This window comes from Apteryx mantelli, chromosome 18 (genome assembly GCF_036417845.1).
Source record: "Apteryx mantelli isolate bAptMan1 chromosome 18, bAptMan1.hap1, whole genome shotgun sequence".
In the NCBI taxonomy this organism is placed as follows: domain Eukaryota; kingdom Metazoa; phylum Chordata; class Aves; order Apterygiformes; family Apterygidae; genus Apteryx; species Apteryx mantelli.
Window position 1 is genome coordinate 10,584,622 of NC_089995.1, and position 18,539 is coordinate 10,603,160.

The 18,539-nt window shown below is 37.1% G+C and overlaps 1 protein-coding gene across 1 annotated transcript; it reads left to right on the forward strand.

The window, feature by feature from the left end:
- Positions 1-405: 405 nt before the first annotated feature.
- Positions 406-18,299, forward strand: PARD6B (par-6 family cell polarity regulator beta). The gene is made up of 3 exons (XM_067307497.1): positions 406-596; positions 5,295-5,517; positions 13,578-18,299. Exons 1-3 carry the CDS (start codon positions 531-533, stop codon positions 14,402-14,404), a joined length of 1,116 nt encoding a protein of 371 aa, XP_067163598.1. The 5' UTR covers positions 406-530; the 3' UTR covers positions 14,405-18,299.
- Positions 18,300-18,539: the final 240 nt, after the last annotated feature.

Here is an 18,539-nt window from a genome sequence, read left to right on the forward strand (position 1 = left end):
CCCGGCTCCTCCAGCGCAAAGGTCGCTCGGCCACATCCCACACCTGCGAGGCCCCAGGTCATTAGAGAAAGGGGGGGGGGGGAGAAAGAAACACTTCCTCATACGGACACCTCCTCACCCGCGCGCGCGTCCGCCATTTTGGAACCCCGCCGAGCCGGTCGCAGGTGCGCGGCCCCGCCGCCCAGGTGGCCACTGCGCATGCTCGCGGGCGGCAGGTGCGCGGCCCCGCCCTCGCACCGCCCGCGGCCCTCCCTGGGGCGCAGGCGCCGCGCGCTCTCAGCCGCCCCGCCCCCTGCCGGCCGCGGGCTCGGCGCGCGGCAGGTGCCCGCAGCGGCCGTGGCCCCGCCCCCTCCCCTCCCCTTCCCCCGCCGCGCTGTGAGGGAGGGAGAGAGGGCGGCGGCAGGAGCCGGCGGAGCGGCCGCAGGGTGCCGGGGGCGGCTGGCGTCGGGCCCTTCCGCCTCGCTGCCCTTCCCTCAGCGCGCGGCGGCTGCGGCGAGAGGGGGGAGCCGGGACACCGGCCCTGCGGCGGCATGAACCGGCCTCACCGCGGTGCCGCGGGCAGCCGCGGCCTCGGCACCATGGAGGTGAAGAGTAAGGTGGGTCCGGCCGCGGCGCAGGGCCGGGGAGAGGGCCCGGCCCGGCCCTGCCCTGCGGGGCCGCTGTGGAGGAGGTCGGTGGGCAGGGAGAGCTGCTGACTCACCTGCCGGCGGGGCGCGGGGCCGGCGGCCGCCCGGGCACGGCTGCGGCGCCGCTCGAGCGCTCCGGGCGGCGGCGGTGGTGCCCCCCCCCCGGCCGCTGCCCCCCGCGGGCCGCTGCCGCGGCGGCGGTTACGTTGTGGTATCGCTTACTGCGTGCCCTGCTGTGGGGAGGAAATAAGTATTCCTGCGTGCGGTTTTTCTTTCTTTTTTCTTTTAAACAGGCTTGTGACTTTGGCCCCTTAGTTTCTGCGTTGGCTAAAAAGGCATATAGAGAAGTATATGCTTTGGGAAAGTTTGGGGGGACCAGAAGAGATGTTTTAGCGTCATGATTCATGAACTCCAAAACCTGTTCTTGGTCTAGATGGGGAAAATGGGGTTTTTGGTTAACTTAGTAACTATGTGTTTACGTACCTTTCTTAAAGTGGGCTAGAGCTTGTTGTTTAGCTTGCATTACTTGGTAAAGATAAGGCACGGCTAACTTATCTTAAGCAAAACTTGCTTTCCTTTGAAGACTTTCTAAGGACTTTATAATGGCAGTTTTTTTAATGAGCGGATATATCTATTTGTTATAGCTCATACCAAAAGTTTTTTGTTGTCAAAGTTGTGCACAATTCCTCGAACCATTTTTTATCAATGTATCCGCATCCGTTGTTTCTACTGCTGCTTCTTAATGCAAATTAGGCACAGTTTTGCTGGAAAAACTTTGAAGTTTTGAAAGGAATTAGGTTATGTTTTGGTTTATATTTCTGATGTTTTGTTGACTTGTCATTCAGCTGTTAACAATTACAAAGGTGTTGGATCTGCGGTATTAATTGGTGTGTCAAGTCGTTAGTTAAATGAACGTGTGTAACTTGTGTTAAAAACACTTTGTCTAGGCAAATTGTAAGTGCGCCTATACAGAAATGTGTTTTCCTCCATTGGTATAAAACGTATCTTTTGTTCAGATTTTTTTTTTTTAACTGGTCTACAGTCTGTCTGCTGTTTCTTTTGTGCTTTTTCTCCTATCAAGTGTTAGAACTGCAGTATATGTGTAGCAGCCAGGACTCAAGTTGTTGTGTGGGTTTTTTTTGTTATTGTTGTTAAGGATAATATGACATGCTGCCGAAATTTCTCCTGGAAAACATCTAGGTTGCATAGGTGATAGTGATTTTGAAAAAAAAAAAAAAACTGTTGATTTTGTCCACCTGAAGGTTAAATCAAAAAGCACAGGAGTACCTGGTAACCATGATTCTAAATGCTAGTGAAGCGTAGCTGTTACTATGGCTGGTGAAATCTTTTTCATTTATGCACTCTTAAGATTGAGAACAGCCAGAACAATGTGTTTATGAGCAAAGTACTTAATGCCTCAGCCTAAAACTCTAGACCTACTGGTTTCCCCATCATGTATTTTGCTTGATTAAGAATGAGATGAATGTATTTCGGAATCAGCTATGAGATGCATTCTTTGCTGTTTGTATAGGAAAATATAAAAGTTATAATGAATAGGGACTGTCTCTTACTGCATATCACAAAGCGAGTTTCAAGACATTCCTAGAATTACTTGTCTCTAATGGATTATTTAAAAGCGCATTGATTTAATGTAGCATAGGCATCATCTCCCTTTTATGAGAGTAAGAAGAATTCTGAAAGAGGAAGAAAGGATTGTGTGGGAGGTGAAGGGGATCATTACTGTGAAGTGGTCTAGACTTTGAAGGCTTATCAGCAATGCACAGCTCTTTATTTAGATACTCCAAATCAATAATCATGCCCCAGCTGTCAAAGCTGTGGCAGCACAGCCCAACTGTATTTGCAGTTATATGAGCAAAATCTTTTTGTTAGTTAGCTTTACTGGATTTAGGTAACTGGTCTGAACTTGCCTTGGGGAATCCCCATAGTATATTTATTCCAGTTAACCATTTCTCTAATGTTAGTCAAGTAAGTTTTATACCCCGACCTAGAGTTTTTAGAGATGGTATGAAAGTTCCCAAATAAACTTTTGTTTTGTATTTTTTTTCCTCCTCTCTCTCTCTCTCTTCTGTTTTGCAGAATGAAATCTAATATGCTGATAAAAGAGACTAGGTATGGCTGCTGTAGTTCATGTTCTATTATTGCTGCTGGAGGCTACTAATAGTATAGTGGCAGTATGATATGAGATGAGACATCTTTATCCTCTGTAAGAAAATGTATTTTACTGAATATATTATTGCAAGTCTGTCTTAAGCATCTCTAGTAACTTCTCAGTATGTTGACATAGCTTGTACTGCATTTTCTCAGATGAGTTACCAGTGAAACATCCTGTATTTGTAAACAGCTCAAGTGACAAGTAGCATTCTCTCAATTTAGTCTCTCCCAATCTATCCTCTCATATAAACTCCTTCTGAGTTGTTAATTCTTGCTAGTGCAGGCTGTTTAATGGAATGGAGTGTAAAAATTTATATTAAATGAAAACATTTCAGGGAGTTAAAATAAACTGACCATGAAATTGCATAGTTTTACTTTGTCTTTATCTGCTTTGTCATAGTATTGAGCATATTACAAAACCATGTTAGGAATTATAGCCAGATTATTAGTCTCTTGGTGTTTGCACCAAATGTTTATAGAGTTGTTATTTATCATGTGTGTTAAAAAATGCATGTTTGTGGAAAATCTCGTTCTTTGCATGCCTACTACTGCAGTAGCATAGCAGTTGCTCCAAATTTTTTTTTTAGCACCTTACTTGATTGTGCTTAAACTGTGTAGTCTTTCAAATCAAAACAATTGAAGCAGATGCAATGAATGGAAAATTCCTGTGGTATTCATGCTTCAAATGGCTGAAGAAAGACTTGAGAGACACAGGATAAATTCTTACACTGATGTCATAGTCAAGCATGCTGCTTTTGACGTGAAGGGAGTTCTTCCTGCAGTTTATTTACTTTGTTATAAGCAGGAATGAATCCTCCCTTCTGCCTTATTGTTAGTTAATGTTACTATAATTAGAGTATCTATAGAAGAGGAATGTTTACAGAGAATTCTTTTATTTAAAAGTTTTGGTGGAAGGTGGAGTGTTGAAGTGCAGAAGACTTAGGTGGTTTTGTTGTGCTGTATTTGAGTTAGTGTGGTGCTAATGTGCTCACAATAGGTTCTCCTTATTTTCATTCCTTTGTATGTCAGCATTCTAAACCTTTTATTCTCCAAAAGATTGTAATCAAACAGGAGGAGCTCGGTTTGGAGGCCTGGTAATGTGCTCCTTCACATCTACAGTGTAACATATACCCAAGTATCTGATACTGAGGCTCAAAATTTCAGTCCAAGTATTTTGTTCCATGTGCTGCTGTGTTCTGGTTAAAATTAATCTTACCGAAGAAATCATTCAAAGTCTTTATGTTCATTGTGGATCAGTAATAGAACTCTCAAAAATACCACCAACTGACTTTTGTTAGTTTTATCTTTGTTATTGACTAGCTTATTACCATTTTAACTTGTATACAAGCCAGTCTGCTTTCTGTAGCCTGGCTGCTGCTGTAATCTCTTCATTCTTTTCAACGTCCTTGCTGGTGTGTTGTGTGTGCCTGATGTGCAGTCCCTGGAGTTCTGGAATTACTTTTACCTGATATTCTGTTTGCAGGTCCTGCCTGCGTAGGGCAGAATGCTATAATTTGGCCAGTTATACCTATGAAAATTAAAACTTGTCTGGTCTATGTCAAATGTTTACTCTTATTTACATCAAATTTGATGAAGTTGAATGATCATATTGACTAAATGCGTGTTCTACCTCAAAGTATAGTGCCAGTGATGATTTTTTCATATATTTTTCTGAACCTTGTATGTTTTACACCCTGGATACAATCGCTTTGTAAATGATTATGCAATGGAGATTTGAGCCTTAATGGTGCAGAGAAATATTTGAATACTTTTAAAGAACAGTTCCTGATTGCCTCCTGTATTTTTCTCTTTGGCTAATAGAAGTGACTTAAGGCTTGGGAGGATGCAATTTAAATGTCTCTCTGTAGCTCACTAAAGCTTTACTGCACTTAGTTTGTACTGAAAGACAGCAGTCATTCTTTGTATTCTTCCAGTCAAAATGGCTTTTTGTTTCTGGTCTGAACAACTAGGGGTTTCCAAATACTAGAAAGAGTCATGCATATATTACATGACTTTCTAAAAGTGCTCTGGAATTTCTTTGGAAAAGTTCCAGGTAGTCACATACCCTAGAAAGTTAAGCATATGCTTGTCTTGGAGCAACCAGCATCAGTGTTGGGTATGAATTCTGTCCTATACCCAGAGCATGGCTACTCCATCATAAGCATGTGAGAATCTACAATAATTTATACTAGTGTGTATTACCTTAACATTAGACTCCCACATGAGCAAATGTTTTGACTTGAACAGAACAGTAAAAACAAAACTTACACACATTCTTACTTTACAGTACATTTTTATGAAGACCAAATATAGAGTAATAACTTTGAAAAATAAACAGTTTGAAATGACCTTTTATGCCTTTTCCAAATTATGGATTATAGTTGTTAGTGTACTTTAAATTCCATAACACTTCTGGTGTTGCATTCAAATCATCCTATTGTTTGAGTGTATATTAGATTTTCATATTAATAAAGCAAGATATATTTTTTGTTGTAGTTTGGAGCAGAATTTCGACGATTTTCTTTGGAAAGATCCAAACCTGGAAAGTTTGAGGAGTTCTATGGATTATTGCAGCATGTGCACAAGATACCAAATGTTGATGTTCTAGTGGGATATACGGACATTCATGGAGACCTGTTGCCTATCAATAATGATGACAATTATCATAAAGCAGTTTCCACAGCCAATCCTCTACTCAGGATTTTCATTCAAAGAAAAGGTAAGTGCACTTGGCATAATGTGAACTGTTTGTTTACACAGCTATGCCTTGTTGCAGTAAATAGTGTGACTTTTGGAGGAAAAGAAACCTTCAGTTCTATTTCACCATGTTGAATTCCACAGTAATTATGGATAATGAAATATATTCACAACTCTTCTTTCCTGCGACAGCTTCCTCAAGCAACCTATTTATACTGTGTGCTTTCTGCTTGTGTTTTTAGTTCAATCAGATGAAATCAAGTCATAAGTCTCTAGTAATGCCTCTTTCTGGTTAGTAAATGAAAATAAACTTCAAACTTTATTTTTAGGTGTTTTTTTTCTGTATGTTGGGTGTATGTTTCATTTAAAATTCAAATCCTCTTTGGACAAGAGGAGAGGACATTATTAGATGAAAAAGAATCTGGAAAGTCTTATTACATGAAGTATTAAATATTAGCATAAATTGAAGACTAACTTTGTAATATGCTACGCTCAACACATTTTCCTAATAAAACACTCTGAAGCTTTCAAAGAGACAAGGTTATTTCCATTAGCAAACTTCAAATGTGAGTGCTGCTCAGTGTGTCGATTTGCCTTTAAAAATAGCTTATCTTCTAGGCACAAGTTCTGTTTGTCTCTTTCCAGTGTCTGCTTTTATTCATGAAGAAAAAAATCAATTTTGAATTTGTATTTGTTGTTGTCCAGGAGACAGTATTCAGTATATGGAACTGGGGGGAAATCTAGTGAAATTATTTGAAATTATGTTTTAATCTGGAGAAGCAAAGAAAATCTAATTTCTTCTTCTGTTGGTCTTCTGCTTGCTTGTGTACAGGCATACACACATGTGTGCGTATATATGAATGTGCACACACATCCCTGTCATAAGACAGCTAACTGATCTTTGAATAACAGATTGCTTGTTGCTTAGTGCGCATTTTCATAAAATAGCTGTTCTGGTTGTTAGTAGTAGATAAACTTGTTTTCTTTTAGAAAATACTTAAACAGCAAAAGGTTTTATTGGCTTTCCCACTCCAAAAAATGAACAAGCTCCACAATGATCTTGCACAGACAATATTTAAAAATAGTTAATATGGCTGCTGGTCAGCTGCTGTGTTGCTGGCAAAATGTATATGCTTTGTTTTTGTTGAGGATAATATAGTAAGGCCTATATGGTTTCAGTTCTGAATTGCCAGGGAGATGAACTATTTGCTTTAATAGAACCTACGGGTGGAAAAGGCCATTTAATCTCCTTCAGTAGCCATATGATGAGAACAGATAAGCCACTTTGTCAGACTGGGATTATTAAGGTTACATTTTAACACCATATGTTTTTACTTTGTTACTGACTTTACATAACCCCTTATACAGATTTTTCTCATCTTTTAAAGGATAATAGATTATTTCCTATGACTTTACTGGCACAAGGCATTGAGAATAGAATTGATATAATGCACAAAACTAAGATTAGCCCACTTTCGTTTAGCATGCCAAGAACCGATTAGCAGGAAAAGCTTTGTAGAAAGTGGTTGTTTCATTCTTCCCTCTGACAGTATGGATTCTTCTAGCTATAGAGTTTTGGAGGAAAAAACCCAGGCCTGCGTCTTAAAATCTGACATCCAGTACTGTACTCCATACTGAATTAGTTGTGACCATTTTGAAAAAAAACTATCTGATTGAATCTGATGAAGGTTCATTTTAACCTTCATCATAAATCTGAGATTCAATTCATTAAACTGAGGCTGTGGTTCCATCAGCATCCTTGCCACACAAAACAGGATTTTGTTTTATGGAAAATAATTTTTTTTTTACTTGCTGGTGATAATTTGACTGTGATAACTAAGGCTGAATTACGCAAGTTTGAGATGTGCAACAGTCTCACTGTATAGATATAACTTTTTTGACAACACAACTTTTTATTGTCTGTACCTCTACACAATTGAAAATAAAATCTTTGAACAAATACTGGCTATTGACAGGGCTACAGTCATCCTTGCCATTTTGGAACTAAGCTACCCCAAGTTACTCTTCCTCTTGTAAGGTTTTTTGTGGCTTTATAAACTGTTAAATCACTTGAAGAACTTTCTGTGTTGTTTTTTTCTAATGGAAGTTTGCCTTTTTGCATTTCTAGCAAGGATATTTGGGAATTTAAGATCTTTGTCAAAAAGCCAATGGAGAAGGTAGTCCTATCTAGAAGCTACATGCAATTTGTGAAAAGCCAATGTAAGATAAGAGCGGGCTATAATAAAATCCAGGGTAAATAGTATCAGATCCTTAGTATTTTGCATCCCAGGAACATTTTAAGGAGTTGTAATAGGAGCAATAGAAGTAAGTTTTACAGTGTTACTAATATCTACTAATTGTGGTAAGGTAAGACGGTCTGTAACTTTGAGATTTTTGGCATGCCAGAGTAAGTGCTTTTTCACTTCTGTTAACTTTTGACTGCTAATTTATAAAAGCTAGAAAATTGTCTTAGCCTAAGTGTTTATGCATATTGGTAAATGTGGCAAGAAACCCAGAGCTACTTTAATGCTGTGAAATCACATTCATCTCGTAGACTTTCCTAATTTTATTATCTTTAAATTCCTTTAAAATATTTCTGGTTATTTCAGTGCAAGATGTACATTCCCCTAGAGACTGATATTACACAAGTTAAGGATGGCTATCAGCTTGCAGAAAATAGTTGCTTATTGGAATTTCATTCTGCAGTTTGTTTAACAGATTAACAGGTACTGTTGACATCTGGAATTTAAAGGTTAAACTGATGTATGTGATTAAATCCAGATGTATGGGAGTCACTCTGTCTGAGAAAAATCTTACTGAAGGATAAAATGTGAAAAAACTATGAGGTCCCTATGGGCTCTGAAGGGCAGTTGGATATGGGGGATTTTGCCCTGTAAATACAAGAATAATGGGGAAAATAACTCTACAGAAGATGTAGTTCACTTTAACATCCATAAAACTCTCAGGATATTAAATTACAACATACAGCTTTTGCAAGTTTTAAGTATACATGATCATATATATTAAAAAGTGGAAAGATACTTTGGAATCAATTCATTCCTGCCTGTTAAGGTAGGTTTCTTCACTGTTAAGAAGTCTTGTGGAGTGTTAACTTTATTTTGGTTAAAAAAAATAAAATAAGTAAGAGGTGTTGACTTTTTAAACAGTGTTCTCTGTGGAATATCTTAAGAGTTGAGTCCTTTTTCTAAAAACCTAGGTTAGGTTCCTTAAACCTTATTTCATTACAACTTGTGGCTAAATAGAGACATGATTTGTAGGAGCATTTTTAAAAATGCTCAGTTGCATCTATATTCCAATGTAGTAATATGATTCTGGGGTTTTGAAAATGTAATTCATGAAGGGTAACTTCATTGCTTTGCAAGTAGATTGGAAAAGTATCACTTTAAATATTTAACATTGAATGATGTTAAGTTGAAACCAGATTTGGTTATTTGTGGACTTTTGTTTTAAATTGAATGTAATAAGCGCATGTAAATTGGTGTCATCATGAGTCTGAAACTGCTTTAAAAAAGAAGTTACACTATGTGGACATTCTCCTTAACATATCTGTAGTTAACACCTTGTCCTTTGGCTTCATGCCAACATATTTTTCACTGTAGCTTTAAACTGATTAGCTAGGTGCCAGAACAAAGATGCCTTTGTACTCAAGAATATTGCTTTAGAAAATTTGTTTAGCAGTGGAGGAGAGGTTAAACAGTCATGCTGTTTGGCTGAGTTATGGAGATGAGTTTTCATTGTCAACTTCTTGATATTTTTTCCCCTCAAATTATGTTACTTTAACTATCTTAGTTTCTGCTAGTGTTGATTTATTAAGCTAAGACTAACTACAATACAAAACCTCTGATACTTTATAGCTTTTCTTAAATATTTTGACATATATGGTTTGCAGTCTTGGAATACCATCTTACTGCAACAATGTGTTACCTGTTAAGAAGTAAGTTTGTAAAAGCAAAAGCACCAGATCAGCATTAAGATTTGCGATAGTATATTTGTCTTATGAAAGAAGTTTTGAAAGTTCACCTCTAAGACATGGAAGATGTTTATTATTAGTTTTTGTATTAAAAAACACTTTTGAGTCTCTGATGTTAGCTCAGGTATGTATTAATTTACGTAATATTTCTTGCAAAGCCAGTCCTTTTGCAACTAGTCTTCATGTTTCTCTACTAACTGTGAGAAATTTGATTTGGAGGGAGAAGTTTTAGGCCTTATCAGCTGATAGTTGTAGAAAGCCAAGTGGGGTTGGTGGTGATTTTTGTGTACTCCAAAATTATCCTGGGGAGGGAGGGAAGCTATGAAAAGACACTTGAATTGTTCTAGACCCATGGTTGAGTAAAGAGCACAAACTTACCTGCAGCACACAGTAAATCTACTTCTGGAACACACTAAACATGCTGTGTATGTGCTGTATATCTAGCATATGCCAAAATTACTGCATATGTGCAGAAGGCCTGACTCTGCAGCTCAAAGCTTTACCAGCCCGCAGTGGGAAGCTGGGAACCTTTCAGATATGATATGCATTTGATACAAAAGAATGTGTAAAATACCATATTCTTTGAATCTTTGACAAGAGTATGAACTTGTTCACTCTGAATTAAAAAAACAAAGCCCTCCCTCACCCCTTTTAATGTTGAAATACTTGATTTGGAAGAATAGTTGTAAGAAAACAGTTACTGGCATTGGTTTAATACAATTTTAATTTCCTGTGCACTATTTATGCTAATTAACTGATGCTTATGGTAAAACATCATTAGATACTTAAGTGTTGCACTTATAACAATATACAATAGTACATCTATCCTAGAGTTGTTTTTGTCAGGAATTCACACTTTTGCACAAATAAATACAAAAATGTTGTACATGTACAACTTTCCTATTTTTTTAGATGAGCTTACTCTGCAAAAAATAGACTACATAATATGGTCTAAGGTCAAAACAATACAGAATTAATTAGTCTAAATGCATCCAACTTATTCATTGACTCTGGACCATTTCTCAACAGAGCTCTTCTAGAGCAATGTGGTGTTAAATTTGTATAAATCTGTACCACTGCCATAAAACAAAAAGAAGCTACACTTTTGAAATGAGACAAAATGACTCATCCATGCAAAGTCTCTGTGGCCATTGGAATATTTTTCATTAGTCCTGTTGAGTTTAATGTTGCACAACCAATGGTAAAACCAGAATTCCAGAGTATCAGAAATTTATGCTACTTAACTAGGCGTGCACTGCACAAAAATTTTTTTTACTTAGCTTTAGAGAACACTAAGATACATGCAAAATGCTGGTGGGGGAAGTCCATGACCTAAAAAATACCTTTGCACTCCCTTAATGTTCTTAATGAGTTCTAATATTCAAGACGCCATTGTCTATTTAATCATTACCTATACTATCACTGTGCTGCTGTTGTTGTGCGTTACTTTGTATTTAACAGTAAAGATGTGTTTAGAGCAAGACCCTTCTGTCTAATCTTATTTCATAAGTGTTCTTTCCAAGTTCTCATGTAAACAGTTGTAGTTCCAAATTAGAAAAGCAAAGCTATTGTAACTCTTCAAATTGCAGAAATCTTCCCAATATAGTGACCAGATGTCTAACTTGAAACTGGTTTGATGAGTCCTTGGTATATGAGGGTAAAACTTCTACTTATGTTTCTCTGATCTTAAATTTTAAGCAAGCTTTAAAAAAAAGTTGCATGTTGTCTGAAAAGTCAGCACATGCTTTTCAGCTATGAAGTAAGAGATATTTAATGGCTGATCTTCAAGCAGTTATGGGTCCCAAAATGTATTCTACACAGAAAACCATAAGTTTTCATTTCTGCTGGTGTTTTACACTTCAGATATAGTATACCTGTTATATGCTTTGGTTTGGGAGGTTGGATTTTGTTTTTTTAATTAAGCCACTTTTCTAACACAAGACTGACTTAACTCAGCACTTCTTTAGGCATTTGAAGAACATACAAGCTATTTCTAAAGCCTTCTTGATGTTTAGATCTAATCTTATTTTAATTTAACCTTAAATTCTGCTTTTATTTCTCTTATTTAAAAGTTTCTTTAGGTGAAGAACAGCTGTAATTCCATGCTTTTATGGGACAGAAGCTTTCAAACTCCTAACTTAACATGCTCAAGTGTAGCTAGTGTAGATTCTGCTGTTTGCTTCTACCTTCTTACTCTTCCTCATACTGCTCCTTAATTTAACTTTATTCTTATACTTGTGCTATCAACATACACTTCTGCACATGAAATAAGAGCACTATGGCACGACCGTTCTAAGTAGTATGTAGGGGACAACCTGTGTTAGTGCTGCCTTTGTTCACTTAGCAATTCATGCAGAAACGCTACTCTGGATGAAAAGATGGCCATGTTTAAGAAATAGCAGAGGTGGAAAGTGTTCTGCAGGGTGGGTATAATATTCTAGAGAGGCATCTGTGTCCTCTCCAGTAGGAGTTCTGAAGTAATTGAGATGAAATCATAGAAGTGACTCCTGAATATAGTATGGCAGTGTAGACTTAGCTGTCTTCTGAACTTTTTCCTGTTTAAGTTCATTAAAAAGTGGCTATTGAGCAGCTTTATCTGTAAGTTTTTTTTGTTTAATACAAAACTGTGCAGTGTTGAGTTTACAGCAACTTCTTGTGGGTTTTGGTGGCCTAAGTTAAATTTGATATTTTCTTCTCTGTTGGCCTCTATTCTTTTGGCATACTAAGTCAAAGACTGCCTTAGTAACCAACCATTTTATTTTCAAAAATTTTCTCCTGTTTTTAGCAGCATTAATGTCGGCTGGGGGGAGTAGTATTACAAATTGGAATAGTGTTAGACTATTGCTTTGGAATTGCTTTCTTTGTTCTATTCTGCTTAAAGCATCTGAAGTGAAAGTGTTCAAATATAGTCAGTACATGTACATATATCTTCTTCATAGTGTAGAAAAAACACATTTCATTTACAAATTTGCACAGTATACTTTTTTCATCAACAATTATATTATTTTCTTTAAATTTCACACTGCGATAGCATTTCCATAGGTATTTTAATTTCTAGATTACAATGTCTAACAGAATTTTTACACTTTCTTGGCTGTACCAACGGCAACTGAATGTGCTAATACAAAGAAATCCCAGCCTTCCTGAGTCCCAGGGTTAGTAGAAACCAGTTCTGCTTGATTCTAATCCATTACATAAAACTTGACATAACACTGCAGAAATACTAGTGTAGATCTGAGGGACTTCAGTCAGATCTGAATGTGTTTCAGTTCATCACTTAAAATAAAACCAACTTCATGGAGAGTTATGGTATATTAAGTGTAAAAATTGAAGCTTTCTTTGATAAACAGGCATTTCAGATGTCTGAATGGCTTGTACAATCAGAACTAAAGTATTCTGTATATACTTTCCATTAAAAATATTTGTATGATTTATACTCATATGCAGGCTGCTTTAAAAAAAATCTCTAAGCCATTTGCACGCTTCTGAATCAAATTGTAGCGGTTACAGTATTGTATAAATAACTTAGCCTGAAGTACTTCTGTGCAAGGTCTCTTTGTTTCTGCTCCACAGCTGTTTTACCTACATTGCATGGGGGTGGGGAAGAGCATGTAGAATGGAATAAGCTTTCTGGAGTTTGAATCCAGGTCATTTGGCTAGCATCCAGGAACTAGGCAATAATGGGCACACTGCCTGCTTTCCCTTTTTTCTTTCTATTCCAATGATCTGAAACCTGAGGAGAGATAACTAACAAGTGGAATTGCTCTGAATAAAAAAAGTTTCTAAAATATGTACTCCTGCCATTCTAACCTTTCTTTCAAGCAGCTAGAATATATATATTTTTCTCTCTACTGCTGCTAACTTTAATTTTTTTTATATGTACTGATTCCTTTGGTAATAGGAAATGAAAATCATATTACAAACTTGTCTGAATGTTAAAGCTAGTTTCATGTGTAGAGAGAAAAATTTCTGCTGTAGCAAGCTGAGAACCTTCTAGAGTAGGTATTTCATTCTGCTGACCTAAAACACTTCATATATGGTCTATATGCATTGCTATCATGATCTGATCATCAATGTGCTGTGTCTTACAGAAGATGCGGACTACAGTGCCTTTGGTACAGATACTATGACAAGGAAGAAAAATGTCTTAGCAAATGTGTTGCGTCCAGATAATCACAAGAAGAAACCACACATTGTCATTAGCATGCCTCAAGACTTCAGACCAGTATCTTCTATTATAGATGTAGATATTCTTCCAGAAACCCATCGCAGGGTGCGGCTTTACAAATACGGAACTGACAAACCCCTGGGATTCTACATACGAGATGGCTCTAGTGTCAGAGTAACGCCACATGGACTAGAGAAGGTTCCAGGAATTTTCATATCCAGACTTGTCCCTGGAGGCCTGGCTCAAAGTACAGGCTTACTGGCTGTTAATGATGAAGTACTGGAGGTGAATGGAATAGAAGTTTCGGGAAAGAGCCTCGATCAGGTTACAGACATGATGATTGCAAACAGCCGTAACCTGATCATTACAGTAAGACCAGCAAACCAGAGAAACAATGTTGTCAGGAACAGTCGGACTTCTGGCAGCTCTGGTCAGTCTACTGAATCTAGCCTTCCGAGTAGCACACCAAATATTTTAACAAATTTCTTGCAAGGAGAAGAGGAAAGCGATGAAGAAGACATTATTATTGAAGATAGTGGTGAGCCACAGCAGATTCCAAAAGCTGTCCGTACCAGTGAAAGTCTGGAATCGTTGACACAAATTGAACTTCTTCATGAGTCGACACAGAATGGTTTCCTTCCTTCCAGTGAGATAAACTTGAATCATTCAGCCGGCAGCATTAGTATGGAATATGAAGAACATAATCCAGATCATAAATCATTAGAAGACGGAACTATAATAACACTATGAAATTACATTGGCGTACTTTGTATTAACTGAGAATGCCATACGTGTTTTAATTTGGCTTAGTATGTAATACATTTTATACCTCTCCACCTACTGAGCACTGCAATTAGACTAAAAGGAAGAAACAATGGATACAAGTTTGAAATTGTATAAATTGACTAACTTCAGCTAATTCTACACTTCAATGTAAATACATCACGAAGATAAAAGATAATTGATAACTGACTGGAACTGGATGAGGAAAATTTTAAATTGAAAATGAAGGATAGCTAAGAGATAGCTGTGAGCTTTCTCTTATAGGTACTTGATTTGTCTTTTGTGGAATGCTACTGATTCTATAGAAGTAAATTTCCATTACAGTGTGAGGTCGACTTTCTAATGTGCTGTGGTTTCATATTCAACTGAAGTGCTGCTTTAGCCACCTCATTCCTGTTCTGGGCTGCTGTCTTTGTTGTGCCGGTAGCACTGTGTGGCTCTGTGTATCAGAAAACAGAAAAACAAGCAGGAGGTGGGGTAGGAAGAGATGTTCTTGATCAACTTAATTCTCTAATTTATTGAGCAACATGTATGTAGAATAGTGGTCCACAACTAGATGACAGGGGTTGGAGGTGGGGGCTGCTGAAGCTGACTGCCCGCTTGGAAGTGAATGTGCAACAACAGGCTCGTTAGTCATGCACCTTTACTGTTTTTAATCTGCCTTGCATGGCCAGGAAAACTTACTTTTAATGACACTATGATTTGTAAATGCAAATGTGAAAGTCTTAACGCTTCTGTGTCTTGAAGACTTGTTCTCATTTTAGTTTGAAGTATTTAAGGATATCATTCAATTTAGTTGCTAATCACAGTGAACTTTAAAGAAATCAAATGTAAACTTAATACTATGAAAATAACATACCTATGGCATATTTCATATGAAAATCATAGTCCTAGTAGAAACTGTAAAGATTTCTACTAGCAGAAGAGCTTGTTGCAGGGAGTCAAAATCATGTGAAAAATGACTTTCTTCAAACCTGACCAGGTTAGAGCAGCTTGAATTGACTTAAATCCATTGATTTAAAAAAAAAAAAAAGTTTGAAATTAGGTTGTGGCTTTGATAGAACTTGCTTGAGCCTGTGTGGTGTTAAAATTAGTCATTATAATGAACGAAATTGTACATGCTGACCTTTCTGTGCACCACTGGCTGGGTATTTTGAATATTACAAAGTTACTATACACAAAACAATACTGATGACAAAAGTCCTGATATTGAAATGCGTAAGCATGTGTGTATAATCAGCTGCAGACTTACTAGGAGAACTGCAGGGAGAGGCTTTTAGCATACTTTTTTCCCTTCTCCCTTTTAGTCCTGTCTCCTGTTTCACCACTGCGGCACAAGTGGCAGGGAAATGGAAGATGGGAACTAACGGGGCTGGAGAGAAAGATGGATGAAGTTTCTCATCAGGGATCCGGCAGCCTAAGTCAACCTCTAAAAAGCAGGGAGGATGTGGCCAGTTCTGTGCTGTGCTTACCAGAGCCAGCAGTCTGGTTCTTGGAAGCATGTTCTGCCCTGCGGGGTGGCGCAATGGAACAGGAAAAGAGACTAACCCCGTTCTTTTTTTTTTTCCCCAGTCTATCTTGGGAAAATATCTACCTCTGGTAACTTTACTAACATGAGACTAACTGTAAGTTTAATGTTAAGCATCTGTAAAAGTCCTTATAGCATATCAGAGGCTAAAACTGTATTTGCTGACACTTTTCTTAATGATGTAGGCAATTACTTTCAGTTATTACAGCGTTTAATTTTGATAAATGCAGATTTTAAGTTCATTATACTTTATGAATAGTGGTATTTTCAAGCTTTCAGTAACATTGGATTTAGAGTCCTACAGACCTTGAGAAAGTCAATCTTCTATCAGATTAATGCCCTTTCTGATTTATGGAGAATTGGCATAACGAATAATGGAACTCTTAGACAAAGCAGAACTCTAATCTATATTTGCAATTTTGTTTGTGGTTTTATCAGAGTATGCACATGAGAGGCCGTGGAACTTTTTTTAACATGAGCAAGTATTTTAAAGTTTTTTAGACTTATTTTATTAATAATCTTTAAACTGAAGTAAATACATCCATTGATATGAAAAGAGGAAAACAGATATGGTCTATATGTTCTGCAACATATAAATTTTAAATATACATATTTTCTGTCAGTGCTGCTCTGCACTTCCTTTATTTAAGGAAGATTGTTTACTTTAAAATGTCTCTTTCTTCCTTTATCAAAGGACTTTCCTTCCTGTATGAAATCATCAGTGGAGGGCAACTTTCATTTATTATGCTAGTTTGCACTTCTGTGCCTTTTGTTTACTTGAATGTATTGTGAATAATCAAAGGAATAAAGGCACTGGATAAGTGGAGAATGAGGGCCACAGATGCAGAAGACGAACGGGTAGGGCACTCAATGAAGGTGTAATGTTTTCTTTCAATGGAAATATTTTATGGACCTAATGTGATACATAGTATGTTGCAGCTTGGATGCAAGTTGAGCTATTCACTTACACAGGAAGGTTGAGTCTGAGAATGCTAATGTTACAAGGTAATTTATTGCTTAAGTACAAACACCCAAGGTTAGTGTGCTGCCAAACCCTTTTGTGTTACCTAATTTTTACTTTTAACAGATGCATGAATATTTTGAATATATATGCACCAGTATTAAGGATTTACAGAAATTTAATTAAGGTCCTGCTTAAAACTGAGAATCCATCTCTTAGGATCCTTCCTCCAAACTCCATTAATCTTCAATATGTGAGATAATATTCTTTTTGACAAATGTAATGTTCTGTTTTACAGAAATTTGATAACAAATATAGTAGAACTAAGCATTTGAGAGTTGATGAAAAACATTTAGGGAATAAACCTAGATAGGTTTTATAAAGAGTATATTTACAATTACAGTGACGGACTGCACAGCATGTAATTGCTTAATGCTGCAGTTACCATAAGTTTCTGAAGTTCTTCCATATCTTCCTAATGCATACATTGTTAATTACTAAATATTTTTAAATCATTATTTCAGGATAATCAACCATAGATTACGAATGGCTAAATTTTGTAAGTGGTACTGGGGTTCAGTATAAGGTTTTAAAAATATTATGCTGATATTGTTAGCCTTTCATTCACTACCTCCTAAATTTTTAGCATCTCTACAATTTTCTCCTTGGAAGAAAATGCTTAAAGGCTTGACTGTTTTATATAGACTTTATTTTTAGCTAAAATCTAAAAGCGATTGTGAGGTTACTGCGCATGATTGATAATATTAAGCTGCTATCAATGTACTCTTCATGTATTAAGTATCCTAATATGTGTAAATTGTATTTTTGATCCAGATTTTATAAATTAATTTATAAATATCCAAATTATTTCAAAATAGAATGGAAAACTAGAATTCTTTTGAATAGTGTTATACAGTTGTGTATATGCACAGTAGGGAACAAGTCATTCCTTACTTGCAACTGGGAGACTGAAGACAGATTAACCTTTTAAGTGCACCTTAACAGGAAAAAAGAGCAAATTCTTTACTTTGAAGTTCTGCTGTGGTACTGGATAAGTCAAGCCTAACTGTGAATCATATGTTTCTCCACAGTTGAATTAAATTTAGGACAATGTTCTCACAAGCTGTCTTTAACATATGTGTATTTTTGTGAATATTATGTATTTTCTAATTAAATTTTACTTGCAATGTGATTTTTACATGAATGAACTTGTTTAAAATGTCAAATATCAGTATTTTTCTTACAACTTTAATGTATGATGTACATTGGTAACTCACTGAATGAAGATTGATTTTACAAAATCAAGCTAGCTGTAGTTGTATATTAGTCTTATATTTTTACAAACTGGAATAATAAATAGATATAGAAATAAATGTTTTTTTCTCAATTACTTTCTCAGGTAAGTCAAAATGAGGAAGAATGCATTCCCTGCTTATTCTAGAGTGTGAAAGCAGATGGGGTACAATTTTCATTTGGGCATCTAAGTAGGCTCTGTTTTTATAGCTGTCTTAAATGTTTGCTTCCTCTGCTCCCTTCTTTGGACCAATCCTCTATAGATGACAAGTGTGCAGGGATTTAGAGAAAGTTGTCCTTCAGTCCTGTTGACAGGCCTA

Excerpts from the sequence above, each read along its gene's own strand:
- PARD6B (XM_067307497.1), top strand. The coding sequence starts at position 531 with ATGAACCGGCCTCACCGCGGTGCCGCGGGCAGCCGCGGCCTCGGCACC. Across the intron at positions 597-5,294 it reads CCATGGAGGTGAAGAGTAAG|TTTGGAGCAGAATTTCGACG; the intron begins GTGGGTCCGGCC and ends TTTTTGTTGTAG. Across the intron at positions 5,518-13,577 it reads GATTTTCATTCAAAGAAAAG|AAGATGCGGACTACAGTGCC; the intron begins GTAAGTGCACTT and ends TGTGTCTTACAG.